Genomic DNA, 27,717 nt, shown 5'->3' on the forward strand with positions numbered 1-27,717 from the left:
TGCTTGGCTGGGTGGTGGTGGGGAGTTGTGAGGTTGGGGGGAGTTTCTGTAACAACCTCCCCCAGGCTGACAACTCCTCTCTATCCTCTCCCTCCACTTTAGCTGAGTGTACAGACCCCAAAAAGATGGGATGGCCGGGGAGCAGGCCAGGCTTGGCTGCTTTGTAATCATACCTGGCCCCAAAGGTTCATTTGTTATTACCGAGTATCTATTCTGTGCCCAGCACTGTGTGGCTGCTGGTTACAGCCATGAACAAAGATCAGTAGTCTTCAGGGAAAATCATTTATTTTTCATGAGGGAAGTGGATAAAAACAAATAAGTATACATCAGGGCTAACCATTGGAAAGCCAAGTAATGCAGGGTAAGTAAATGGAGAGACCAAAGGGAGAGGTTGTTTTCATAGGGAGGTCAGGGAAACTGGTGGCTGTGTTTCAAATTCATGTTTCCCCAACTTGGAGCCTAGTAGACAATTCTGGGCCACGGGTAATCCGTGCTGCCATTGTGCAAGCCTAGTGAAGCCACGAGGCAAGGGTTGGGTTTCAAAGTCTAGGGTCTTTCTTGGTTGCACGTGGTTGTGTATGTCAAGGCTCACTTCTCAACCCTCTGGGCCCATGTCTGATCCATTCTGCATTCCCAGAAGCCGTGTCTGGGTCTGGGACAGGGCAGGCTTTTGACGCTGCTTGTTCAGCATGGAGGAGCCTCCAGGAGAAGGGACATCAAGGTTCAGCCTATCAGAAGCCAGCTTTGTGGCTTGAAGCTTGAGGCAGAGCTCAACCACTTCCCTGTCTTGCTCATGGGGAATCAGAGACAGTTGGAACCCAGTGAAAGGCTCCAGATGCCTCCCTGGCTAGACACCACAGGCCTGAAGGTTTGGGGCTTGGAAGGAGGCCTTGGCCACAGTGACCACTTCTCTCACTGTGGCTCAAGCCTCTGCTCCAGGCATGGCAGGGAATGGGGTGGGGTGAGCAACTGGGAAGTATAAGGCCTGCTCCAGGCTGTCAGAGGCTGGTCAGTGGCTCCTGGGCTCTTTCAGGGCCTTATCCAGTGGTTGTCACCGGGAACAGACCAGGAGCACTGTGAGTCTCTCACCATGGCTACCACACCTGGGTGGGCCCTGGGCTCCCTCCTGCCCACCCTTCTGCTGGGACTCACAGGTGAGTCCTCATTCCTGTCCAGAGAGACCCTCAGGGCAGGCAAGGAGACCCCCAGGAATGACCAAATCCAGCCACCGTGTCTTCCTGAAGGGAGACAGGCTCAGAAGATGTGACCGAACTGTTTTCCTGCCAGTCAGGTGCTATTTTTCATCTTTTCTTCAATGTAGACCTTGTGGATAAAGGGAGTTGGTGGGAGCTGGGGGATCAGAGGAGGAAGTGAACTAAGGGTGAGGGGCTCAGGGGAGGTCAGGAGGTAAAAGGAGAGCCTACCTCCCAGTTTTCCTGATGTCAACTCTAGTCTGGGTGGCTACCTGTTCTGGATCAGAAAGGGTGTAAGGGTGGAAAAGACAGACAGAGAGAAAGAAAGAGAGAGAGAAGTTGCCAGAGTGATGGAGCCTCCAGCATTGGAGACATGGAAGAGTCCTGGACCCAAAGTCAGACCGGCCTTCTTACCCTCCTTCCTTAGCCACTGATAGGCTATGTGACCTTGAGCAAGTCACAAGACCTTTCTGAGTCTCTGCTTCCTCTTCTGAAAGTGGGGACAATAATACCAGCCTCCCATAGCTGGGATGTGGAGGAAAAGAAGCATACAAGGCTGAAAGTGTTTTCTGAACCACATGGTGCTGTGTGCAGGGTGGGTGATAAAGGCAGAGCACAGTCCAGAAGATACCAGAGCTGTGTGCTAAGAGGATGAGTTCCTATGGCCATCTGCGCTGCCCTCTGCCTGTCATCCTGCTTGTCATTGGTTGTTTATTTGCCTTTCCCCTGCACCTGACCAGATGCTTCTCAAGGGTAGGGATCCCGTCTGACTCATCTCTGTGGTCTCAGCACCCAACTCCTGACCTGGTGCAGAGCAGGGGCTCAGGGAATGCTGCAAAGACTTGGGGAGGTTCCTGCTCCAGAGCTCTGCAGGGCTGTCCTTAGGAGGAGGGGTGAGTCTCATCCTGCAGTTTTCCTGGAAAAATTCTGGGAGACAGATCTCAGGTTATACCCCAGAAGCAGGAAATATTTTGTCATAGTCCTAGCTGTGTGTGAGGGTAAATGGAGCTGCTTCTCATGGAGAGCGTTCTCTGTCACTGGAGGTAAGCAAGCAGACGACGGGGGTCTAGTGAGGTATTGATGGGAGGGACCCGAGTAGGAAGGCCAACCATCCCTGTTGGGGTGATTCTTGACTTTACATTCAAGTCCTTATAAACTTACATCCACTGTGGAAATCCTGATTCATCACCATTCCCTTCCTATCCCAACCCGGTCTTTCTCCAGTTCTTCCCATCTCAAAACGTAGAGCTACCACTCACACAGCTGCTCTAGAGAAAACCTGGGAATTGTTGATCCATAATTCATTCTGTCCCTCACCCCCTATCCTGCCCGTCACTGAGTCCTGTGGGCTGTATCTTCCAAATGTGTCTCGAGTCTCCTTTTCTCACCACCCTAATCCAGGCTACCATCACCTTGGCCTGGAGGCCTGTACCAGCTTCCCCACTGATCACCCTGCTTCCATTCCTGCCACCCTCCTTCCCATTCTCCGCACAACCCCAGTTATCCTCTAAAAAATGTACATCAGACCACTTTGCCCCTCTATCAGAGTCTCTTCTGGTTTCCCATCACTCTCAGAATAGAATCAAAATTATCACCATGGTCCCCAGGCTCTTCTCACTCTGGACCTCTTTGCCATGACACTAGGGTCCTACAGACTTCTTGGTTTCTCAAGCCCACCAAGCTATCCCTGCCTGAGGTCCTTCTCTCCTGCCATCCCTGCTGTCTGGAATGTCCTTCCTCTGTCCCTTCCCATGGCTGGCTCCTATTCATTCCTCGGTTTCAGCTCAATGATGTCACCTCCTCAAGGAATTCTTCCCCAGCTGCCCTTCTAGAATAAGTCCTCCCCGTATTCTCCATCTGTGCACTCTTTGGGTTTTCTTGAGGGCATTGGGCTCAGTCGTAACCACATTTGCATTTGCTTGTTTTCTTGTGATCAAATGCTGATGTGCTGTCTGAAGACGGAACCAGACACAGCACATAGTAGGTCCCCGGGCCTGACATGCCTCTGGTGCCACTGGTGCCTGTGGGGTGTGTGCCACCCTCAGTGTGCAGTCACAGTTGCTCTTTCCTTAGCTGGACAGCCCTTCATCTCTCTGACTGGTCCATCTCAGAGGACAAGCCCTGGAGACTCGGTGCCTTTCAACTGTACTGCTGGCCCCTTCAACTCCAGGGACTTCTCCCGGGACTTCAATGTTACCTGGTTGAAGGACAGTGATGAACATCCAGCCTCAGCTCAGCGCCTGGTGCCTGACAATGAAGGCAATGACTTCATCACCAGCAAGGCATGGGTGACACTGACCCGAAAGGATGTCTCATCTGAGATCACCTGCGAAGTCACCCACAGGGCCCTGGTAGAGCCCCTGAAAACAACCATGAATCTCTCCCAAGTGCTCCGAGGTGAATGGGCAGTTGGGTGGGGTGGACATTAACCCTGGAAGCATCCAGCTTTCAGGAGTTTTACCCAAAGCCTAATTTCATAAATGGGGAAATGACATTCCTCACTGATTTCTGATCGTGTGTATTGTGGCTATAATCGCAGGTTCCAGGGGCTCACTGTCTGGGTTTTAATCCTAGGTGTGCCACTTTACAACTTGTGGGATCTTGCGAGTTATGTGACTATTTAATGCCAGTTTCTTTATATAATAGGAATAAGATGAGGACCTACTTCATAGGTGTCCTGTGAAGATTAAATGAATTATTCCTTATAAAACACACATAATGGTGCCTGGCATGCAGTAACTTACTTATGAATGTTTCATCTTGTTATTATCTGGTCCCAGACTCCCTTTCTAAACATCTTTGTTCTATTAATGTCATTGTTACAGTTTTTTTTAATTAAAATGTTTATTATTCATTTAATAATAATGAATATCCACTGTATGCCAGACACTGTGCTCAGTGCTGGGGATGCAGCAATGAGCAAAATAAAGTCCCTGTCCTCATGGGCATCACCTTTTAGTAATTCTTAAAATTACATTTTCTGATATGAAATATTTCAAAAATACAGAATATAGCAGACACCTCTGTATCTTTACCCATATTTAATGAATATTAACATTTAGCCCTATTTGCTTTACATTGTGCATACGAGAAAAAATTATTTCTTTACAAAAAGGCGAGAGACCTTGAGGCTGGTCCCTGGGAGAGGGAAGCGTGGGTGGCCACAGGCAGGGGCTGATTTCACCAGATCTTACTTCCTATTCCTCTGTCTAGTTGTCCCCACCCTGAAGATCACCACTGAAACCTCTGGGACCCGTGTACGTGTGCAAGACAGAGTGAATCTCACCTGCCACGTCCTTCACTTCTATCCCGCCCACCTGCGACTCACCTGGATGGAGAACAGGCGCATGATTCAGACCCTGGTGTCCCCTCAGGCCACCAGAAATCGAGATGGGACATACTCTCTGGAGCACACGTGGCAGGCAGAGGTCACGCCGGAGGAGCGTGAGTTTGCTTGCTGGGTCATCCACGATGAGCAGCCCCCACTCAAGGCCAATGTCACCCTGCAAGGTCAGGTGCACAGGCAGGGGAAAGGTGGGTGCAGCCTCTGACCCAGCCCCTCTCGACATCCCCTGTGGGCAGCATGGCTGGGGAGGGTCGGAGACTCAGGGCGGCATCAGGTGATGGTGAAGGATAGAAGGATACCCTCAGCTGGTGATACAACTCTCATGTATTCGCCCCCAAACTCCACTCCTTATGCCTTTCTCCACACCCTCCCCAAGAAGAAAGGGTGGGACTCCTCTTCCCTAATTCCATGCATTCTTGATGTTGAAAGTTCTCCATCTTAACACTTGACTGAAAGAAATGGCAGAGATTAAGGACTGCTGAGCACCAAAGTGCCTTATAGAAAGGCTATTAATCAAGACTGGCACAGTTGAAAGTTTCTGGATGGCACCTTTAAAGAGAGGCCAGAATTCTGAATTCAGCTGGAAAGGAGGGTCTGTGCAGGGCTTTACATGGGGTCAGTGCAGGCCCTTACACAGGGTCAAGACAAACCCTTACACAGGGTCAGCACAGGCCCTTACACGGGGTCAGGACAGGCCCTTACATGGGGTCAGACAGGACCTTACCTAGGGTCAGTGCAGCCCCTTACATAGGGTCAGGACAGGCACTTACATGGTGTCAGGACAGGCCCTTGGAGTCAGTGTAGGCCTTTACCTAGGGTCAGGGCAGACCCTTACACGGGGTCAGAACAGATCTTCCTCCTCCTCTCCCCTTCCTTTTCCCCCTCACTTTCCTTCTCCTTCCATTCTTCTCTTTTTCCTTGTCCTCTTCACTTTCTCCCTTTTTTGAGTGTTTTTTTATATTACCTTTTTTTTGTTTGTTTTCTTGTTTTTGTTTTGTTTTTTTTTTTTTTTTTTACACTTTGATTTTAGGTTCAGGGCCCATGTGCAGGTTTTTATACAGGTAAATTGTGTGTTGGGGGAGTTTGGTGTACAGCCTCTGTTATTTTTTGACTTTTTAATAATAGCCATTCTGGCTGGTGTAGGATGGTATCTCATTGTGGTTTTTATTTGCATTTCTTTAATGATTTAGTGATGTTGAACATTTCTTCACAAGCTTGTTTGCCACGGTTATGTCTTCTTTTGAAAAGTAGCTATTCACATCCTTTGCCCAGTTTTTAATGGTGTTTTTTTTTTACTTGTGAATTTATGTAAGTTCCTTATAGATTGTGGATCTTAGATCTTTGTCGGATGCATAGTTTGTGAATATTTTCTCCCATTTTGTGGGTTGTCTGTTGGCTCTGCCGATAGTTTTTCTGTTGGGCCTTGCCTTCCGGAATCTCCTCTACCTCTGATCTCTCTCACTCTTTCTGTCCTCAAACGATTTTCCCCACAAGAGGGAGATGTCTGCTGGCAGTTCAGATTTAGAGAGCGCGGGCTGCTTTCCTTTGGTCCAGCTTGGACCAGCTTGGGAGAATGAATTACCGGTCCAGAGTGGGCCTGTTGGGTGGTGGGGGCAGACAGTGTCCGAGAGGGTGGGTGGAGGTTATTAGGATTGGCCGGGCCTGGCGAACTAGGAGTAAGCCAGCATATGGACTCACAGCTCTCCAGAACCACATGAAGCCAGAAAGGACTGTCCCTTTTGGGCGGTGAGGGTGTTTGCCTCTGTGTACGAGTATTACAGTGCAGGCCACTGCCAGAGCAAGGGTGGACGGGTGCCGGATCAGCAACAACAGCCCATCTTCCCACCAGGGCCTTCTACCTCCCCTTCTCTCTCTCCCTGACGGAATTGGCCTCTATCTGGCTGCTGTAAGAATTCTTAAGGAGAATGATCCCCCTCAGCTTTCAATTTCTCCGTGCCTTTTTGTCTGTTGTCCAGCAGAAATAAGAAAAACACTCACCCAGCAGGGCACACAGGTCTGGTTGAAAAACTGGAAACTGGTCCTTTCTGATCAGAAGCAAGTTACAATATTTCTTTATTGACTCATGCTGGGTTTTTCTTCTCTTATTTTTCTATTTTGCCTGCATACAGTCTATCTGGCCCACTGCTGCAACATTAACCCCCTGGGAGCATCCTTTTGATTATATGGCTCCCCTATGTAGCTTTGTGGGGCCCTGTACTCTGCAGGGGGAAGGGCAGCCCCTTCCTTTTCTGGCATTTAGGCCCCTTTCTATTTGGTGTTAACAAAGCATTGCAGCTATCCTTCCCCAACCTGGCTCATAAATGCCTTCATCAGCACCCTCATCTCTTGTGCACTCCCCACTCTGTGTCTCTGTTCCTACTGGCTGACACCCGTAGAGTATTTACTGCACACTAGGCATCCTCAAATATGTTATCTGAACCTACAACAGAGCCCAGAGCTAGCACAGGGACCAAGGTCTCAGAGGTTCCAAACAGCATAGCTGGGGTTAGAATGCAGGCATGTCTATTCAAAAATTCAATGTGTTTTTCTGCATTTTTCTTTCCTATCCTGCCTGAGAATACAAAGCTTAGTGTTATCTCAAGTCTCTTCTCTAATCTCAATTTTAAATGCTCTATTTCTGATATTTATTTCTTCCTGAATTGTGTGGTCTTATCTGTCCATATCGTTTAGTTCTCACAATTGGTACTTAAACTACAAGGGTGTTCTGAAAGTCCCCTAACCTGGGGTTTTATTCCATTTACACCCATCTTCCATGATTAGACTCTCACATCCTTGAAGCAGGGACTGGCTCTTATGTTTCGAGGTGGCCAAACTTTGGAGTCAAACAGATCAGTGTCCCCGGTCATGTGACCTAAGACAAAACAACTCCCTTTCTTTTTTTGAGATGGAGTTTTGCTCTTGTTGCTCAGGCTGGAGTGCAATGGTGTGATTTCAGTTCACTGCAACCTCTGCCTTTCAGATTCAAGTGATTCTCCTGCCTCAGCTTCCCAAGTAGCTGGGATTACAGGCACACACCACCACGCCCGGCTAATTTTGTATTTTTAGTAGAGATGGGGTTTTACCATGTTGTTCAGGCTGGTCTTGAACTCCTGACCTCAGGTGATCCACCAGCCTCAGCCTCCCAAAGTGCTGGGATTACAGGCGTGAGCCACCGCACCTGGCCACAACTCCCTTTCTGAGTCAAGTTTTCCTTCGGTGCAATGACAATTCTTGCACCCACCTCAAAGAGCCCTGCTTAAGATTCTTTTCCTTGACTCCTGCCTGGCATCTGGACAATAGGACCCATAGCAAGTTATCTGCAGTGACTGTAGTCTCCATAGTGCCTAGCCTAGAGCTGAGCTGCAAGCAGGACAATATTAAAGGTCATTTAATATAGAACCAACTGTGCAGAAGTAGAGGCAGCTATGAAGTAACGGAAAAAGGCCTTGACTTGGAGTCAGAACTCCTGGGTTACAGTGTCAATTCTGTTCACTGTGAGGCCCTTGGATGAGTCACTAACCCTCCCTGAGCCTTTTCTTTATCTGTTAATATTAAAAATACGATTAATAATTCCTTGGAAGGTCATTGTGAATATATGGTGCTGATGGTTACCGTTTATATAGTGATTACTGTATGCCACATATTCTACTTAGTTACATCCCTTAATTTATTAATTAACTCTTAGAGAAATGCAAATCAAAACCACAATGAGATACCATCTCACACCAGTCAGAATGTCAAGTATTAAAAACTCAAGAAATGACAGATGCTGGCGAGGCCATGGAGAAATAGGAATGCTTTTACACTGTTGGTGGGAATGTAAATTAGTTCAACCATTGTGGAAGACAGTGTGGCGATTCCTCAAGGATCTAGAACCAGAAATACCATTTAACCCAGCAATTCCATTACAGGGTACATACCCAAAGGAATATAAATCATTGTATTACAAAGATATGTACATGCGTATGTTCATAGCAGCACTACTCACAATAGCAAAGCAGTAAAATTAATTCCTTGACACAGAATCAACCCAAATGCCCATCAGTGATAGACTGGATAAATAAAATGTGGTACATATACACCATGGAATACTGTGCAGCCATAAAAAGGAATGAGATTGTGTCCTTTGCAGGGACGTGGATAAAGCTGGAAGTCATTATCCTCAGCAAACTAATGCCGGAAGAGAAAATCAAACACAGCATGTTCTCACTCATAAGTGGGAGCCGAATAATGAGAACACATGGACTCAGGGAGGAAAACAACAGACACCAAGGCCTTTTGCAGCGGGTGAGGGGAAGGAGAGCCTCAGGACCAACAGCTGATGTATGCGGGGCTTAATACCTAGGTGACGGGTTGATAGGTGCAGCAAACCACCATGGCACATGTTTACCTATGTAACAAACCTGCACATTCTGCACATGTATCCCAGAACTTAAAGTAAAATAAAATTTATAAAAAGAAAGAAAAGAAAAATATACTTCTCAAACCTAATGGCTAAATAAACAAAGGAAGTCTGAATTTAATTATACTCCAGATATCAAAATGAGATGAATAATTGTTATAAAATTTAAGCCATTCTTCTTCTTTAAAAAACAAATCATCCCCATTTTGCAGATGAGAAAACTGAGACTCTGAGGGTTAAGTTGCTCGGGCTCCAGTGGAGAGCTGGAAACGTAAACTTGGGTTGAGTGAGATCCTAAAGCCTGTGCTCCTAACTTTTCTCTATGGTTCTAACGTCTTCTCCATGACCTGGCCTCTGAGAAGTGAGGTTCTTTTCCATTTTCAAAGACCGAGGGTATGGCTGAGTGACAGTAAGGGGTGCTGACCGTGCAGCCTGATTACCTGGCTAAGATCCTAGCTCTGCCACTGACTAGTGGACCTTAACAAGTTATTTAGCCTGTCTGGCCTCAGTTTCTTCATCTGTGAAATGGGAATAGTAACAGCTCCCACTTCTGAGGGCTGCTGTGAGAACTCAGTGACTTAGGGAAGAGCCTGTAGGCAGGGTAAGTGCCAACTGAGTGTCCACTATGCAGTATCTGTAGGAGTTTACCTCCTTACAAACTGCTGTTGCCCATTCTACAGTTTCATTGGCCTCTGATACCAGATTCGGAAACTGGTTCCTATCAGAACATAACCTTTACATCTTATGAAAGAGGAAGCAATGGGCTTTTTGGCAGATGCTGTGTATTTGTTCACACTGGGGTTCAGGCACTTCTGTGCCCTCTCATGGGAGGGGTCTATCCTTGCAGGCCGGAGTGTGCAGCCTTACAAGTTGCAAGGCCCCCTTCAGCGATCTGAGCCCGGCACAAGGATCCGATTGACCTATACGTCCTCAGGGTTTGCAACACACCAGGTTACTGTGACCTGGCTTAAAAACAAACATGAGCTCCCAAACCCCCAGACCAGCATCCAGTACAGTGGACACACCTACAATGTGACCAGCAGTGTGCTTGTCCTGCTGACGGATGATGATGTATTCTCCCACGTCATTTGCCATGTTGAGCAGAAGTTGACGCTGTTTTTCCAGAAAACCATTGGCCTGGACCAGTACCTCCGGGGTAAGATCTCTCTCTCTGCTCAGCTGAGGCAGTGCAGAGATGGGGTGGGGACTTCTCTGAGCCTCAGTTTCCTCAATGAAAAATGAGGAAGAACCCTCAAAGATAAGCAAGCACATCCCTTGTTTGATTGAGGCAAGAATTTAGTGAAATAATACCTGTAAAGTGCTTAAGACAGTGCCTTGCTCATACTAACTACTCAGAAGTGGCAATTGTTGTTGTTAATTGGTATTATTAATTATAGCACTTCTCAGAACTCACTTCTTTCATCTGTAAAATGGAGACAGGATATCTTCTGGGAATTCAATTTTATTATTATCATTATTTTATATGAAGAAGATTTGGAGGGCTTGGGAAACTAAATTCTAGGGCCTATGATGTCTTTAGATGGTTTGAACCAATGCTTGGCTGACACGAATTCCATGAGGTCATAAGGTATCATGCCTAGAAGAAATCTTAATGCTCATTCCATTGTTCTGACAACTGTAAAAGTCAGAGAAGGCAAGTGAGTAGTCCAAGCTTGCATAGCAGTAAAATTAATTCCTTGAAAGTATATTGGACTTTAAAATCTACAAAATATGTCTCTCTTCATTTTCTCGTTCACAAAATAGGGGGAGAAGTGTGCTATTAGGAAGTAAACACATCTTATTACATGGAGGAAGATATTGGTAGTAATGTCTCAAACATTTACAGCTCACAGACAGTAAAGCACACTCGTGTGAATGGACTTTAATGTGTAGAACTGCCCTATACTGCTTGTGCCATTTGTGGGTTACAGAAGGTAACCGAGGCTCAAAGAAGTGAAGGCTGCTTAAGGTTGTAAAGCTGGTGAGTGAGAAACCTTGGCATGAATTCCAGCTTCCAACTCTGCTCTATTTACCAGTTATGGGATCTCCTGCAAGTTGCTTGTTTTCCCATCCTCAGTATCTTTGTCTGTAAAATAGAGAAATGATAGTTCAGGGATTCTTCCTTATCTGAGTACTTATTATGTAATTCTCTGGAGCTAGGACAATTGTGTTGAGAAGCAAAAGTTATAGAAAATACAAATTTTCAAAAATAATTGATTACATATAAAATTAGCTCCCACTCCAAGCCCTTCCCTATTCAACACTGCATGCATCTCAGGGCTGTGCTTCCTCTCATGGAAATATCTTTGCGGCTGTCTTTATTTGAATTCTCCTGAAAGCAAAGCCTGAACCCAGGACTTGGGGGCAGGTGGTTGGAGGGTGATGCTGAGAGGTTGGGATGGGGGCAGGGGCAGGGAGAGAGATACTAGCTTTGCAGGGAGTCAGCCAAGAAAGAGTGAGTTATTGAGCTGGGTGCCCCTGTGGACCACTGGGGCCCAATGACACTGGATACCCTCTGAAGAACTGGGTAGAATATGCCTGAGAATTGTCTCATGAAGGAGGAGAGGTGGGGATATGCCTGCAGTGGGGAGGTGGCATTTCATGTTTACAGAGAGAAATCCGAGGCGGAGAAGAGGAAAGGGTTTTGGAAGCCCAAGGTGGGACTCAGTGTGAGCGGCACTGCTTTGCACCACTGCAGTGAGGTCAGGCAGCTGGGAGAGGAGGCGTGGAGCCCAGAAACCCTCTGCCATAGGGTTGGTCTTGCCTTGATTGAAGTGTGGCAAACCTCACACTATCTTGTGCAAATTGAATCCATATTCATTGCAAAGTGCAATCTGAGATCTTGCAAAAGTTGTAATTCAAGAAGTTGAGGCAGGTGATATTGGGGAGCTGCAGGGATCATAGGCAAAGCCTTTGACTGTTAAAAATGGAAACATAATAAGAAAAAATTCATGATGCTAATGATACTGTGGGCACTTCAAAAGAGAGCATTTCGATGAATAGAGCCCCCTATGAAAATCGATAGGACACTCAAATAATTTCAAATGATTTTTCAAAATTACTCTTTAATGATTGTGTGAGATTTGAAATGAAGGATTTGTTGGTACTATAGTATAAATTCTGAGAAAAAACCATTCCAGCCTCCGTCCACTCCTAACACTTATTCTTCTAAGAGTTGGTGCCTCTTGGCAATTATATTCTATATTTATATGCAAATACACATTAAGTAAATTTTTAAAAATTTAAATGCTTTTCAAGATGACGTTCCAACCAATTCCTTTTTTACAATTTCTATGAAATTGAGGCCTAATTTTATATAGGCTGCTTCTAAGTGGAACTTTTTTTTTTTTCTGATACCAAGTAGCTTCAGTGTTTACATTATTTGGTTTTGTGAGAATTAAGTAAGAAAATGCATGCACACTGCCTCAGACATTGACATTCAGGGGATGGGAGCAGTTGTCATCAGCTGTGCTCAGGCCTTTGTCCTCCCAACACTGGCCCGGACACCAGACAGCCAGGAAAACTCATTGGTGGTTGAAATGGGCCATCTCAGCCTCTTATCCGTTTTTATATTTTTTTGGTCCTTGCCACCTTCTAGAACCCATGGCAGTTGTGTGGAGGCACCTTACCCTGCCCTCTTCTCCACGGGCACTACCCCAGTTACCAAGATTTCAACACCCGGAGTCCTCCATTCTCAGGCCTTGCTCTTTTCTTCGTGAGATCCCTGTCCTCTCCTGGTGTGCTGAAAGGGAAAGACTAAGTTCAGGTAATAAGCTCAGGGAGGGTGTCTGCCTCAGCTGCCATTAGCAACATCACTGATAAAATTTTACAAGTCTGGATAGGTTGAGGATGAGAAAATAATATTTGGGAGTTGGATTTCTGTAACTCCTTCAAATTGCACTACCAAAAGAGTTGCTTCCTCTACCTGAGACCAAGAGCTGAAATCTCTCTTAACTAGGCCCATGAGAGCTGATCTGACCTCAGAGAATTTCATAATTTTAGAGTCTTAGAAACAGAGGGAAAGTGACTGGCATAGGTCTCACAGTTGGCTATGGTATCAGTGCAAGGACCAGAATCCGGATCAACCAACCCTTAGTTTAGTGTTAGAGCTGCATGGTGTTGTGTGTTCATAAGAAGTCTACTGAAATATTTAGTGTTTTATAAGATTTCGAATTTGTCCAGTTTTCCTTATTGTGAATACATTCTATTGCATAGCTGAAAATCTGGTTGAAAAAATTCTAGAAGTCATGAGATCATAACTTTGGAAGCCTAGAATCATAAATGCTTATAGCCTTGTAGTTTGGGTGTTAGAACAGCATAAAGGTAAAACCTGCTGTCTCTGGTGTAAACCCACCTTTGCTACTTGTGCCCTCAGGCAAGTTACTTAACCTCTCTAATCTGAAGCTCCTTCCTATGTGCAATCTTAATATGTTGGATTCTAAGACTTAGAGTCTGTGAATCTTCAAATCTTAAATTTATCTAGTCATAGAGTAAGTTAAATGATTTGTAGCTTCTTCAGTGGAATTCATACCTCATCTTTTCATCTTTAATGGTCAAAGTGAAAAAGAAAAGAAAGATTAAATGGCTTTCATCAATCCCATCTAACCATCCACTCATCCATCCATCCATCCATCCATCCATCCATCCATCCATCCATTCACTCATCCATCCACCCACCCATCCATTCATCTATCCATCCATCCATCCATCCATCCATCCATCCATCCATCCATCCATCCATCGCATGCATTCACTCATGAATTTGCACTGTCATTCAATCATGCATTTCCTTATATGTGCATTTGTTAACCAATACCTAAAATATTCCTCTGTGGCAGGCTCTGGTTAGGCCTAGGCAGATGACTTCATCCTCAAGGAGCTTCCAGGCACCTACAGATGGCTTCCCACAATAACTATTTGTTTTCTCTGGGCTTTGTCAGTTCCCCCTACAGTGACAGTGTTCCAGTCTTCCACCTCCTCCAGCTTGGTGGCCGTTACTTGCCTCGTGCAAAGATTCTATCCACAAAACGTGCACCTCACCTGGCTAGAGGATTGCCATACACTCAAAGGCACTGAGCAACCGACATTCAAGAAGAATGATGATGGGTCTTACACCCTGGAAAACCTGCTGCTGGTGAATGCATCAGTGCAGGGGCCTGAGCGGGTGCTTACCTGCATGGTGGAACATGAGGGACAGCCTCCCAAACGGGCCAACCTCATACTGTCCACAACAGCCCACACCGCTTATAAGCCCATTGGGAGCACAGGTAAGTTCATGTCTTCTTCTATGAGCACCTGGGGTCACTTCTGTATCCTGAGTGGATTTCAGAAGGTACTGGGAGGAGGGAGAGCTTGATAATCAGTGAGGTCTTATCCCACTTGAGAGTCTGCGTTTCCTTAAATAACCGGAATGGTTTCTGGCTGGTGGATTCCTTTAAATCTGGCCATCCTGAAAAGTTCTTTAATTTCTGTGGAAAGAGTGATCTCCTGGCTCGATCTCCTTCAAAATTCCCAAGAGAGAGTTCAGCTTAGTGCACTCACTACTGGTGCTTCTGAGGTGGTTGTCAGCAAGGCTGTCTTGTTTAAAATATTTGTTTCAGTTATATGGAGGTGAGCTTGCCTGCACATAAAACCTGCTTGCATGATGTCTGCTTCAATGGTAGAATAGGCTCTTCGACTTGATTCTTGCACAGGCACTTCACCCCTGTGTGCTTCAGTCTGCTTATCTGTAGATAGCGTCTAAAAAAGGTTCCTAATTCATCGTCTTTATGAAGATTAAATGAATTAATACATGTAAACTTTACATACGGTCTACAATAAATGTCAGCTATTGATACCTATTATTTGAATTCAGGTAAGATTATTTTAAAATTTAGTTTCCAGTAGTTACAGCTTTATAAACTTAGGCAGCTGAGTCAATTACCTTCCCATAACCTCAGTTTACTCATCTAGAAAATGGTGCTAACGATACCAAACTCTTAGGATTGTAGCAAAGTTATATTAAATGACCACAGGCCTTTGGGACTTGGAGCTGATTATATTATACTTAGGTTTGTGCCTCTAAGGCCTTGCACAGTGGCTGATATGTGTCAGATATTCAAATCAGCATTTGTTGAGCCAAATTCAAGGTAAGGCTTATAGGTCAAGGTCAACTCTTATTTCCAAGAGAGAACTAAATGTAGAGAGAAGACATGGGTTTGGAATCAGATTCAGGTGCCACCTGCAAGCTCTGGAACTTCTTGACTACATGACCTCAGAGAAGGCATTTAAACTCACAGAGCCCCCATGCGATGGCTCCTTTTATCCTTTGGCATTTAGGTCCAGAGATGCCCGCCCTTATCTTTGTGGTTTTCCTCCTGGGCCTCAAGGTGCTACTGGTGATGAGTTTCACAGCGACCTACATCTGCAGGAGGTGGAACCTGTGACAGGTAAGCATAGGATGGGCCTTAGTCTTCAGGAGTGGGTGACAGGCTGGCAAGAGGCCTACAGGGCAAGCCCACAGTCACTGGGGCCGTCAAGAGTGATCCAGCCTCAAGGGAAGGTTGTGAACACTCTTTATTTTCTCCAAATGTTTTTTGCGATTCCCAGAGTCTTTCAACTCCATGCATTGTGTAGTGCCTTGGAGGTGGAAAGGTTTCAAATTCTATTCTTTGGAACCATGGAGATGGGGGTAGGGGAGATCCAAGGTGTGGTAGTGGTATGAATGTTGAGACCCAAACTCCAGAGTCCCCCAGTACACCGTTACATGTTTCAATTTTCATATGATATATTTTGGGGATGCTAAAATCAATGAATAGAACCTATTCAAGGGACTTGGAGGTTCTGACTAGTGGCAAAGATGAATGTGGATATGGGAGAGAGTTTAGAATCCAGAAAGTGGCGTTGGGGTGTAATGAGTAGGGGCCTTACTTCTGATCTGTGCCACGAATCCAGACCAAGCAGAATACCTGCCATATAGTAGGTGCTCAATAAATATTTGTGAAATTAATACATGAATAAACAAACACATGAATGAATGATTTTTTTTCTCTACAGCCCCTGCATGCCCTGTGATACATTACTTCCAGCCCTCTTGAAGGGGTTCAAGCGGGGAGAAGCTGCAAGGACTTATAGGTCACTAAAGACCCCTTTATTCCGTCCCTGCCACCACCATCGCAGACACGCTCCCTTCCGCACACCCTTCTGATGTTCCTTCCCTCAGAGCTTTGGAGCTGAGTCAGGGACGGATTTACTTCATAAGGATTCCAGGGATGTCTTGACCCTCATGTACTGAGCTTCAAATTGGCCCTGCTTCCACACAAGAGAATTAAGCTGATCAAGAAAAGAAGTTTCCATTCTACCCTGGTCATGAACAATCCTTAATTTTCAGAGCAGTTTTTACTTTTGTGCAGGGTTTTTGAAAATATGATTTCATTTGAACACACATATATTTTGAAATCACTGGTAAGTTGCATGAGCATTTTTATCTTCTGAAATGTACAGAAAAAATACAAGCCATACCCAAGCACCTACCATCCTATCTTTTAAAAATAGTAACATTTGCCATTGTAATCTTCAGTTCTAAAAAAAAAACACTGTTCTGAATTTGTTTATCATTCTCAAGCATGACTTTATAACTTTATAACATATGTATAAATCCTCAAGCAATGTATAGTATAACTTTTATATTTTTAACATTATATAAATGCTATGATACTGTACACAGCACTCTGGAACTTTATTTTTTATGCTTAACACAGTTTGTGAGGTTTCTTCCTGTTGATATGTGGAGCTACATTTTATTCATTTTGCACTGTTCTGTGGTCTTCTCTTGTAAGAACATGCCACAATGTATCAGTTCTTCTCAAGATAGATGTTGAAGCTTCATTCAGTGCTTTGCTAGTACAACTTTGCAGCCAACATTCTTATATTTGTTTCCCTGGGGATGTGTGGGAGAGTCCGCCTTGTTCCTCTAGCTTGGTGCACAAAGCTGCAGTATTGGTATGATTTGGGAGCTTTTGTTACATAAAAAAATTTTCCAATTGTTGCTTAAGTTTTACTCTTTCCATTTATCCCTTTCATCTCGCTATATCTGTCTCTCTCTCTCTCTCTATATATATATATAATATTTTTGAATGTTTATTACATTTTTAAAATAGATACCTTTTAGGAAGTTAAAGAGTTAAGGAGTTTTCCTTTCTTCCATGCTGATATTAACATCTTTTAAAATCAAACAAAAGCAAAAGAAATCATCACCAGCAGACTTGAATTATAAGAAATACTAGTGGACACCCTACAGGCACAAAGAAAATGACACCAGGTGTAAATCTGGATCCACACAAAACAATGAAGAACAGAAAAAGTAAATAGATGCATAAATGTAAAAGACATTTAAACAAAACTCTATAGATGGTAAGTGAATGTTTAAAACTAAAAATAATAATAATGCAATGTGGATGTTATGATAATAACGCATCAATATCATATAATACCTGAAACAATGGCACAAAGGCTGGGAGCGGGAGTTGGATGTACACAGCCAGAGTATTCCTGTACTATACACACAGTGGTATAAATATGGGGACTTCTTTTTCAGGATCACTGTATAATTTTATATTTTTCATGTTGTCTTTTATGCCATTTACAAACAGCTTTGTCTTTTTAATATAAACCTTGTGCATTTTTATTAAATTTATCTTTTTAAGACTTAAATGTAAGATCTGGAATTACAAAAAGAAGAAAACTTGGGAAAAGCTCTTCTGGACACTGGCTGAGGCAAAGACGGAGTCTCACTCCATCGCCCAGGCTGGGGTGCAGTGGTGTGATCTCAGCTCACTGCAACCTCCACCTCTCAGGTTCTAGCAATTCTCCTGCCTCAGTCTCCCAACGAGCTGGGATTACAGGCACGTACCACATCTCACTATATTTTTCTGGTGGTGTGTGTGCACACATGTGTGTATGCATTACAGATGGTAGGAATCTTATGTGTTTTACAGGTGGTAGGAATCTTATCTTTTTTCTAGAAGGATTAATTATCCAGCACTCCCTGATGTCCACTACCACCTTTGCTGTATAGTGAGTGTCTATAAATCTGCGCTTCCTTTGATGAGCTCTTTGTTCCGCTGATCTACTTGTCTAGCTCTCTGTCAATACAGGCAAATTAAATTGTGCTTCACTTTACTGCACTTCACAGATACTGCGTTTTTCGCAAATTGACGGTTTGTGGCAACTCTGCATTGAGCAAGTCTATTGGTGCCATGTTTCCAACAGCATGTGCCCAATCCGTGTCTCTGTCACATTTTGGTAATTCTTGCAATATTTCAAATTATAATAATTATTATATCTATTATGATGATCTGTGATTAGTGATCTTTGGTGTTATTATTGTAACGGTTTTGTGGCTCCACAAACCACTTCCGTATGAAACAGCACACTTGATGGAAAAATGTCTTGTATGTTCTGACTGCTCCACCTACTGGTCGTTCCCCCATCTTGCTCCCTCTCCTCAGGCCTCCCCACTTACCCTGAGGCACAGGAAGACACAGTGACCCGAAATTAGGCCAATTAACAACCCTGCAACGGCCTCTAAGTGCTCAAGTGAAAGCGAGAGTTGCAAATCTCTCACTTTAAATCAAATCTAGAAATGATGAAGCTTAGTAAAAAAAGGCTTGTCCAAAGCTGAGACAGGCTGAAAGCTAGGCTTCTTGCACCAAACACTCAGCCAGCTGTGAATGCAAAGGAAAAGTTTTTGAAGAAAATTAAAAATACTACTCCAGTGAGCACATGAATGATAAGAAAGCAACACAAACTTATTGCTGATGTGGAGAAAATTTCAGTGGTCTCGATAGATGATGGAACTAGCCACAACATTCTCATGCAGTATCTCCAAGGTATGCTTGTATTTGACTTAGCATAGCTCTACAGTAAGTTTTGATATCTTTTGGGAAAATCATTTCACCTTTTCTTATCCAAAACTGTTGTGACTATTCTTGGCCCAAGTGCATTTTAGACTCACTTTATCAAGTTTCATGACAAATCCTTTTAGATTTATTATTTGATTCCACGGAATTCATATATTATTTTGGAGACATTTACATTTTTCCAGTATTAAGCCTTCCCATTTATGGGTGTGGTATACTTCTATTTATTTAGGTTTTCTTTTATGAAGTTCAGTTTACAATTTTACAGTTTTTTTCTCTATAATGGTCTTATGCATCGTTAGCTAGAGACGCCTTTAATATTTTCTAGTTTATGGAATCTTTAAAATTTATTATTACTTTTTTCAGTGGTTGTTGACTACTGAATAGGATCGCAATTGAGTTTTGAACATCAATCTTATAGCTGAAAAGCTTATGAAATTCTCTTACTAGTGCTAATAGTATGGATATTCTTTCTATATATAACTCCCCCCCCCTTTTTTTTAGATGGAGTCTCTCTTTGTTGCCCAGGCTGGAGTGCAGTGGTGTGATCTTGGCTCACTGAAACCTCCGCCTCCCAGGTTCAAGCGATTCTCCTGTCTCAGCCTCCCAAGTAGTCGGGATTACAAGCGCATGCCACCACACCAGGAGACAGGGTTCCACTGTGTTGGCCAGGCTGATAGTGAACTCCTGACCTCTAGTGATCCACCCTTCTCACCTACCAAAGTTCTGAGATTACAGGTGTGAGCCACCACACCTGGCCTTTATGTGTAACTCCTATAACATTCATCTAATGATCTAAATTAGTGTTTATCTTTGTCAAAGTTACATGTACACACTATTTAAGAGTCAAATAAATAGTATATAAGTTTTACATACAAAAATTGGAGTCTCCCTAACATCCAACCATGTTCTATCTCCCAGAAGCAACTATTCTCAACTTTTAATGGATTATCTTAGATTGTTACTGCCATATCTCATATAACATGTTTATATCACCACTTCTTCATTTTTCTGTAATAGGCATTATTTTTGACCTCCCATGATTGCAGATGGTAATATAATGCTCCATCATTGCTGATTTAATGCCATACATGAGCACTTTCTATTCCCCATCAACTGAATATGATTATATAGTAATTTGGGATACTTTAAGAGTCAATGTCTATATTGTAATAACTGTTTGGATATTCTTTCTGTCTCTTTCTTTCTTTCTTTCTTTCTTTCTTTCTTTCTTTCTTTCTTTCTTTCTTTCTTTCTTTCTTTCTTTCTTTTTTTCTTTTTGAGATGGAGTCTCACTCTGTCGTCCAGGCTAGAGTGCAATGGCATGATCTTGGCTCACTGCAATCTCTGACCCCTGGGTTTAAGCAATTCTCCTGCCTCAGCCTCCCTAGTAGCTGGAATTATAGGTGTGCACCACCACGGCTGGCTAATTTTTGTACTTTTAGTAGAGATGGAGTTTCACCATGTTGGCCAGGCTGGTCTCAAACTCCTGACCTCAAATGATCCACCCACCTTGGCCTCCCAAAGTGCTGGGATTACAGACATGAACCTCCCTGCCCAGCTGAACATTATTTCCAGCTGAGTCTGGTAATATTCCCAGCTTTTGCTTATGTTCAGTCTCTCTTGTGGATGTTTGTGTAATCACCACTATAGTCAAAATACAGACAATTCCATAACCATAAATGTCTCCCTGGTGCTACCTCATTATAGTGATACCCACCCTCACCATACTAAGTCTGGCAAATGCTAATCTCTTCTATATCCCCATAATTCTGACAATGTTATGTAAATGGGATCATACAGTATGTAACATTTTGAGTTTGAGTTTTTCACTCAACATAATACCTTTGCGATCCTTACAAGTTGTTGCATATATAAATAATTTTTTTTTTATTGCTGAGTGGTATTTTACTGTATGAATGCATACTGTTTGTTAGCCATTCACTTGTAAGACAAATTTGTCTTACACTGGTTGTTTCTAGGGTTTTGCTGTTACAAAAAAATCTGCTACAAACATTTGTGCACAGTTTTTTGTGTGTACATAAGTTTTCATTTTTCTGGGACAAATGCATGGGAGTGCAATTACTGGTTCATTTGTATAGTGAGTGTATGCTTAGTTCTTTTTAAGAAGTTGACAACCAGTTTTATAGAGTGGGTGTATTACTTTACATTCCCACTTGCAATGCATTAGATATTCAGTTTCTCTGCATCCTAGCCAGCATTTGGTATTGTCACTATGTCTTACTATAACTGTTCTATTAGGTACATAGTAATAATATCTCACTATGATCTTCATTTGCATTTTCCTGATGGTTAGTGATGTAAGCATCTTTTCATGTATTTATTTTCTATCTGTATATCCTTTTTGGTAAAATATCTCTTTATGTCTTTCACCCATTGTGATATTGTGAAATATATATTTGGTCTTCAACCCTGTTTCCCACCAGGCAACTCCTAAAATCCTTAGACTCTCCAAAAAGATGTCTTTTTGTGTCCTAATGAATTGACTGATGGCTGGGAGCACCTATGTAGCTTCAGGATGGGGACTGGTCACCTGAAAGACCAATTTTTAAAGAGACAGGGGACCTGAAGAGTAAGCTGATCAAATGATTTAATCAATCTTGCCTACATAATGAAGCTTCTGTAAAAACCCAAAAGGACTGGATTCAGAGAGCTTCTGGACAGCTGAACACATGCAAGTTCCTGAAAAGTGCTGCACCTGCGGAAGTCATGGAAGCTCCGTGTCCCTTCCCCGTTTCTGTCCCTATGCATCTCTTCATCTATATCCTTTATAATAAACCGGTAAACTCAGTGTTTCCTTGAGTTCTGTGTGCCACTCTAGCAAATTAATTAAACCCAAGGAAGAGGTCATCAGATCTCTGATTTATAGCCAATGAGTCAGAAGCACGTTCCTTGCAATTGGCATTGGAAGTGGGGAGAAGTTCCATGGGACTGAGTGCTCATCCCCGTGGTATCTGACGTTACCTCCAGATAGATAGCATCAGATTAGAATTGGATTGAGGACACCCAGCTGGTGTCTGCTGCAGAATTGATTGCTTGCTTGTTCGGGAGGAAGAAATCTCCCACATTTGATCACAAAGTCTTCTGTGTTGATTGTTGCTGTATGAGTGCAGAGGAAAAACAGTTTGAGTTTTCCCACCTTTAGCCACTTGCAATGGAAGTTTTTGTCTTGTTTTGTTGTTTTTAATTGTTGAGTTTTGAGAGCGATATCCTAGATTTGAACCCTTTGTCAGATGTGTGGTTTGCAATATTTTCGCCTGGTCAGTAGCTTTGTTTTCATCCTTAACATGGTATTTTGGAGAGTGAAAGTTTTAAATTTTGATGAAATCCAATTTATCAATTTTTAAAATTGATCATGCTTTTGATGTAAGGTCTAAGAATCTGTCATCGGGCCGGGTGCGGTGGCTCACGCCTGTAATCCCAGCACTTTGGGAGGCCGAGGTGGGTGGATCACGAGGTCAGGGGTTCGAGACCAGCCTCACCAACATGGTGAAACCCCATCTCTACTAAAAATACAAAAATTAGCTTGGCGTGGTGGTGGGCGCCTGTAATCCCAGCTACTCAGGAGGCTGAGGCAGGAGAATTGCTTGAACCTGGGAGGTGGAGGTTGCAGTGAGCCAAGATCACGCCACTGCACTCCAGCCTGGGCAAAAGAGTGAGACTCCATTCAAAAAAAAAGAATCCGTCGTCAAGCCCTAGATCCTGAAGATTTTCTCCTAAATGTTTTGTAGTTTTGTTTTATCTTTGAACCTATGATCTATTTTGAGATAATTTTTGTGTAAGGTATGGTATGAGGTTTAGGTTGAGGTTCATTTTTTGTTTATGGATATCCAGCATCTTTTGTTGAAAAGACTTTTTCACTTGCGGAATCAATCTTTCCTCCATTGAACTGTTTTTGCCACTTTGAAAAATCAACTGTCTGTACTTGTATGGGGCTGTTTCCAGGTTTTCTATTCTGTACTATTGATCTATGTGTCTGTTCCTCCGCCAATATCACAAAGTTTTGATTACTACGTCTTTGTCATGTCTTAAAATCAGGTACATTGATTCCTTCCATTTTATTCTGTTTTGACTTTTTAAGTTCTCTTTTTTTACCGTTTGTTCATATAAATTTAATAGTCTTATGTATATTTACAAAAATATGTCTAGAAATCTGATAGAAATTGTGTTAAACCTGTATATCAATTTGGATATAATTGACATTTTTATTATGCTGAGGCTCCCAGTCCATGGATACAGCATGTCTCCCTGTGATGGTTAATTTTAGGTGTCAACTTGATGAGTTAAGGGATAGCCAGATAGCTGGCAAAACTTTATTTCTGGGTGTGTCTCTGAGGGTGTTTCTGGAAGAGACTGGTGCTTGAATCAGTGGACTGAGTAAGGAAGACCTGCCCTCTTCTAGTGAGGACGGACACCATTCAATCAGTTAAGAGCCTGGATAGAACAAAAAAGCAGAGGAAAGGTGAATTCGCTCTTTCTTCTGCAGCTGGGACACCAGTCTTCTGCCCTGGGATATCAGAACTGCAGGTTATCTGGCCACTGGACTCCAAGACTTATACAAGTGCTATGAGATTCCCCAGTCCCAGTCTCTACCTCTGTAGAGTCTGGGGCCTTCAGCCTCTGACTGACAGATATGCCAGCAGCTCTCCTGGTTCTCAGGCCTTCAAATGCGGGCTGAGCCACTCCACCAGCTTCTCAGGTTCTCCAACTTGCAGACAGCATATCGTGGAACCTCTCGGCCTCCATGATCTCACACGAGTCAATTCCCATAGTAAATCCCACCTCATCCATCTATTGATATACATATCAATAGATATATATAAATCACATCTCATCCATCTATTGATATATATATATCTCCTATTGGTTCCGTTTCTCTGGAGAATGCTGACTAATACATTCCTCTTTATTTGAATCTTCTTTGATTTCTTTCATCAGTGTTTGCAATTTTCAGCATGCAAGTCTTATATATGTTTTGTTAAATTTGTACCTATTTCATTTTTGAGCAATTTAAATGGTATTATATTTTAAATTTTGGTTTTCATGGGTTTATTGCTAGTATATAGAATTAAAGTTAACTTGGCTGGGCATGGTGGCTCATGCCTGTAATCCAAGAACTTTGGGAGGCCAAGGCGGCTGGATTACCTGAGGTCAGGAGATTGAGACCAGCCTGGCCAACACGGTGAAACCCCGTCTCTGCTAAAAATACAAAAATCAGTTGGGCATGGTGGCATGCACCTGCAGTCCCAGTTACTCAGGAGGCTGAGGCTGGAGAATCGCTTGAACCCGGGAGTCGGAGGTTGTGGTGAGCCAAGATCGTACCACTGCACTCCAACCTGGGCGACAGAGTGAAACTCCGTCTGAAAAAAAAGAATTAAAGTTAACTTTTTGCATGTTGATCATGTAGTCTATCACCATTCTGAACTCATTTATCAGTTCTAAGAGTCTCTTCTGTAGATTCTGTAGAATTTCCCACAAAGGCTATTATGCCATCTACAAATAGAGACAGTTTTATTTCTTTCTTTCTGATATGTATGCCTTTTATTTCCTTTTCTAGCCTTATTGCCCTGGCTAGGACTTCCAGTACTGTACTCAATAAAAGTGGTGAGAGAGGAAGAAACACTGACTGAGAAGTCATGGTGAGGCCAGGGCCTATCACTACCACTGCTGCCACTGAACATCAGAGAAAGTCAAAAGGAACTTCAAGTGCCAAACACTGAGCCTTATCTAAAAGCCAAAAATAAATGCCCAAATCTACCCAAGAGAATGTTATCAATCATGCTATTTTGCCTGTTAAAGCATAAGGCCCATCAGCATTAAGCTCCAGGCCAGACCAGGCAATATTACAAGGTCCCAGAAGCCAAAGTTGGAGCCACTAAAACTGGGCCAAAGGCTGATTTCAGGATGTGTTTCTTCTAATACAAACCATAAGCCTCCAGGGGTGTTGACAGCGGCACAAAGCTGGATCATTCACCATGGAAGAACTGTCAAGAAAACTCATGGGGTCACTTAATGCACAGGATTTGAAGACTACAAAGCAGCAGTTAACATATCAAGGAATGCTAAGTGTACAGACTCCATAGGAAACACCTGCACTGAAAATTAATCTTTGGTTAGCTTTCTGAAAGAGATTAATGAAGAGAATTTGCCTCATACCTTGTCAGACCCTAAGAGGAAGCCAGATTCTCAATTATGTACCATAAAGAAGTTAAAGAATAACTTTCATAATTGAACCAAGAACAATTTGGTTCCTAAACAAGCCATGGGCAGATATTGAGTGACTAGTGCTGCCATGAAAGACAGAGTTAATAAACAATTTGTTAGAGAAACACAAGTCAAGTTTCTATCAGTAAAGCCATAGCAACTCTCCCAAGGAGATCTTGCAAGACTTGGAGAAAAGACCCCAAGACAGTTCCCTCTGTCTTTGTTCAGACCCTTAGTAGGACTCAAGCATTAAAAAAAAAAAAAAAAAAAAAAAAAAAAAAAAATTAATGGTCAAGGGTACAAAGGTTAATAGGGTTAATTATTAAAAACCGTGTATAAGTTAGTGAACAGGAAGTCAAACATATCAAAACCAAGACATACTCCAGTTTGTTTCAGGGAGGATATAGTAACAGACATTTAAACATTAAGCAAAATCAGCAGTCCATTCAACATTGTTTTGGGCGTTGGTCGTGTGTACTGCAAAAATCAAAAGCCACAAGCCAGAGGCCTAGTTTGACAGTTGGCAGCTTAAATTCAGTCATTCTCAGCACTCATGGCATAAGAGCAAATGGAACTAATGGGGACAAATGCCACAACAGCTTACAACACAAAGCACAGGCGTTGGACTTCCAGTTGAAAAAGGCTCTTCCATTTTCTAAACAAGAGAGCTCCCCAAACTCAAGCTGGTGACACAATCATGAAGGGAAAAGGAGTCTCAAAAGAGACCCAAATGAATCCAAATACTGAAAAGAAGACAATAGCAGAGGATCAAAGGAAACAACTGGAAGAATAACAGAAATCAAAGGGGAAAATTTGTAAGTGGCCTCCTATAACACGTAAAACAGAAAGAAAAATAATAGAGAAAATAAATATGCTGGAAGAGCATTGAAAAAGAAGAGGAAGAAAAGAAAGCACAGCTTCAACTGCTCAATAAAACTAACAACACTCTGACGGCATATGTGCAGCTCATTGAAAGGGGTGTGGTTTTTAATGAAATATTTGCCATATTGTCCAGTATTCCTGAGGCCAAAGAACTGCTAAATTCTGGTTCTACAAAGCAAACTTGTTAGCCAGTCAAGGCACCTACGATGCTATTGGGCTATATGAAAAGGCCATTACAAAGGGGGCAATACCAACACAAGTGTTACAGGAAGTTGTTCTTAATATTTTGCAAGATCCAAACAAAACCGTGGAAGGAATTACCTCTGACTTTTTAGTTGCTAAGACTGATATGACATCAACAGAAGAGTTGGCCAAGAAGATGGAATCTGGAAAGTCTTGTTCCTTTCCAAAACAGAACCAAACAAACAAAAAACAAAGCAACAGGTTATAGCAACACCCCCAATAATGAAGGCATAACAGGATAATCATCCTGGTATCAAATTGTAGATCGCTCTAACCCTGGAATAAGTGAAGTGGCAGAATTGCAAGACATGAAACTTATCACTCCTGTATGGTGTTCGGTGGAGATGAAACAAGCAGTATCCAACTAGCTGGAAAGACTGCAGCAATGCAATTTAGTAGTGACTTCCCTTGACGAGCTATTAGGAGTGAAAGAAACACAGCATTTTATGTTTTATAAAAGTGAGATTTTGCCTGTAACATTAGAGTTTCAAATCCTTGAATCATAATTTCTGGAGGCTTTTTTTTTTTTTTAAAGGTGTTTTAGACCCTCTGAGCTAAGAAATGCCCTTGTTCAAGTGACCTGGAAAAGAATGTATAATAGGGAGGCATAATGGATGCAGAAGGTTATGTATGGCCTCTCAGGATTTCAAGTAATTCACCTGGCTTACTCAGGTTTTCTATACCCACAGGAAAGTCTTTGGTATATGTGTTTAAGACCCGTAGTTTGCCACAGTTTTAGAGTGTACATAAATTTCAAACTATTGAGAATCAATTTATCCCATAAGTATGGTAAAAATTTGTACTTTGTTGATGTACTTTAACCCCAACATAGTTCTTTTTTATATTAGAAGGTTGGTGCCACAGTATGATGGTCTTTCCTTTCTGCATCCACCTTAGCAGGGAGGGTAAGTCCTTTCAGGGTGGAAGAACTGAGCTTTCACACTGGCTTGCCAGGCTAGGTGGGACATAACAGACCACCTGGTTCAAATCTCCTCACTTGCAGATTAATTTATACTAGGTTTGTCTTTGCTCAGAGCCTGCAAATGACATTTATGTATGATCTTTGATTTCTGTCACAGTATCCCTGTAGATGAACCGTAATCCTTTCTGTGCCAGGTCTCCTGGAATGAAATGCAATCTTGAATTGGGGTGGTCATCTGGCTCTTTTGGTTTATATTCAAACCTAATTTTGCATTTATTATTCAGAAATGCTCAAAATAAAAACAAAAGGGGCAAGAGAGAGAGGTGAGGAGGAGAAAGGGGTGAGGACACTGCTTCTTCATTTCAGTGCTTTGATCTGCCAGGGGACAGTGGCCCGAGAGGTAATGCAGGAGACTGTTATAAGTTATTTTTTCTGAGCAACTGCTCTAGGAAAGGTAAAATCAGAGTCATCATGGTAACATAATATATAGAAAACCCTGGTCAAGATATTTTAAATTTTAACTTTGTGAATATTTAAGTATTATCCTTTAAACAATCATTAGTATTTTGTTTATTCCTGCTTTTAAAGAGTGATGAAAGAAAACA

The 27,717-nt window shown here is 42.8% G+C and overlaps 1 protein-coding gene and 1 long non-coding RNA gene across 3 annotated transcripts in view; one reads left to right on the forward strand and one right to left on the reverse strand.

Annotated features, from left to right (window-relative positions):
- Positions 1-16,927, forward strand: LOC115892650 (tyrosine-protein phosphatase non-receptor type substrate 1-like). Of its 2 annotated transcripts, XM_030913994.1 has the most exons (7): positions 1-3,590; positions 4,407-4,727; positions 9,789-10,097; positions 12,540-12,707; positions 13,882-14,208; positions 15,260-15,369; positions 15,977-16,927. In XM_030913994.1, the coding sequence occupies exons 1-6, from the start codon at positions 3,131-3,133 to the stop codon at positions 15,364-15,366; spliced, it is 1,692 nt and encodes a 563-aa protein (XP_030769854.1). In that variant the 5' UTR covers positions 1-3,130; the 3' UTR covers positions 15,367-15,369; positions 15,977-16,927. The 2 variants fall into 2 exon arrangements, with proteins under 2 accessions (XP_030769854.1, XP_030769855.1); XM_030913995.1 differs by lacking the exon at positions 12,540-12,707.
- Positions 11,307-27,717, reverse strand: part of LOC115892652 — a 24,938-nt gene continuing 8,527 nt past the window's right edge. The window contains exon 3 of the long non-coding RNA XR_004052517.1: positions 11,307-12,683. This is a non-coding gene — a long non-coding RNA (uncharacterized LOC115892652). The remainder of the gene's footprint in view (positions 12,684-27,717) is intronic.

The sequence above is a fragment of the Rhinopithecus roxellana genome, chromosome 13 (genome assembly GCF_007565055.1).
Source record: "Rhinopithecus roxellana isolate Shanxi Qingling chromosome 13, ASM756505v1, whole genome shotgun sequence".
NCBI classification, from domain to species: domain Eukaryota; kingdom Metazoa; phylum Chordata; class Mammalia; order Primates; family Cercopithecidae; genus Rhinopithecus; species Rhinopithecus roxellana.

Coding starts and splice junctions, on each gene's coding strand:
- LOC115892650 (XM_030913994.1), top strand. CDS start 3,131: ATGCTGATGTGCTGTCTGAAGACGGAACCAGACACAGCACATAGTAGG. Junction 3,591..4,406: donor TCTCTCCCAAGTGCTCCGAG/GTGAATGGGCAG, acceptor TCCTCTGTCTAG/TTGTCCCCACCCTGAAGATC. Junction 10,098..12,539: donor CCTGGACCAGTACCTCCGGG/GTAAGATCTCTC, acceptor GCCACCTTCTAG/AACCCATGGCAGTTGTGTGG.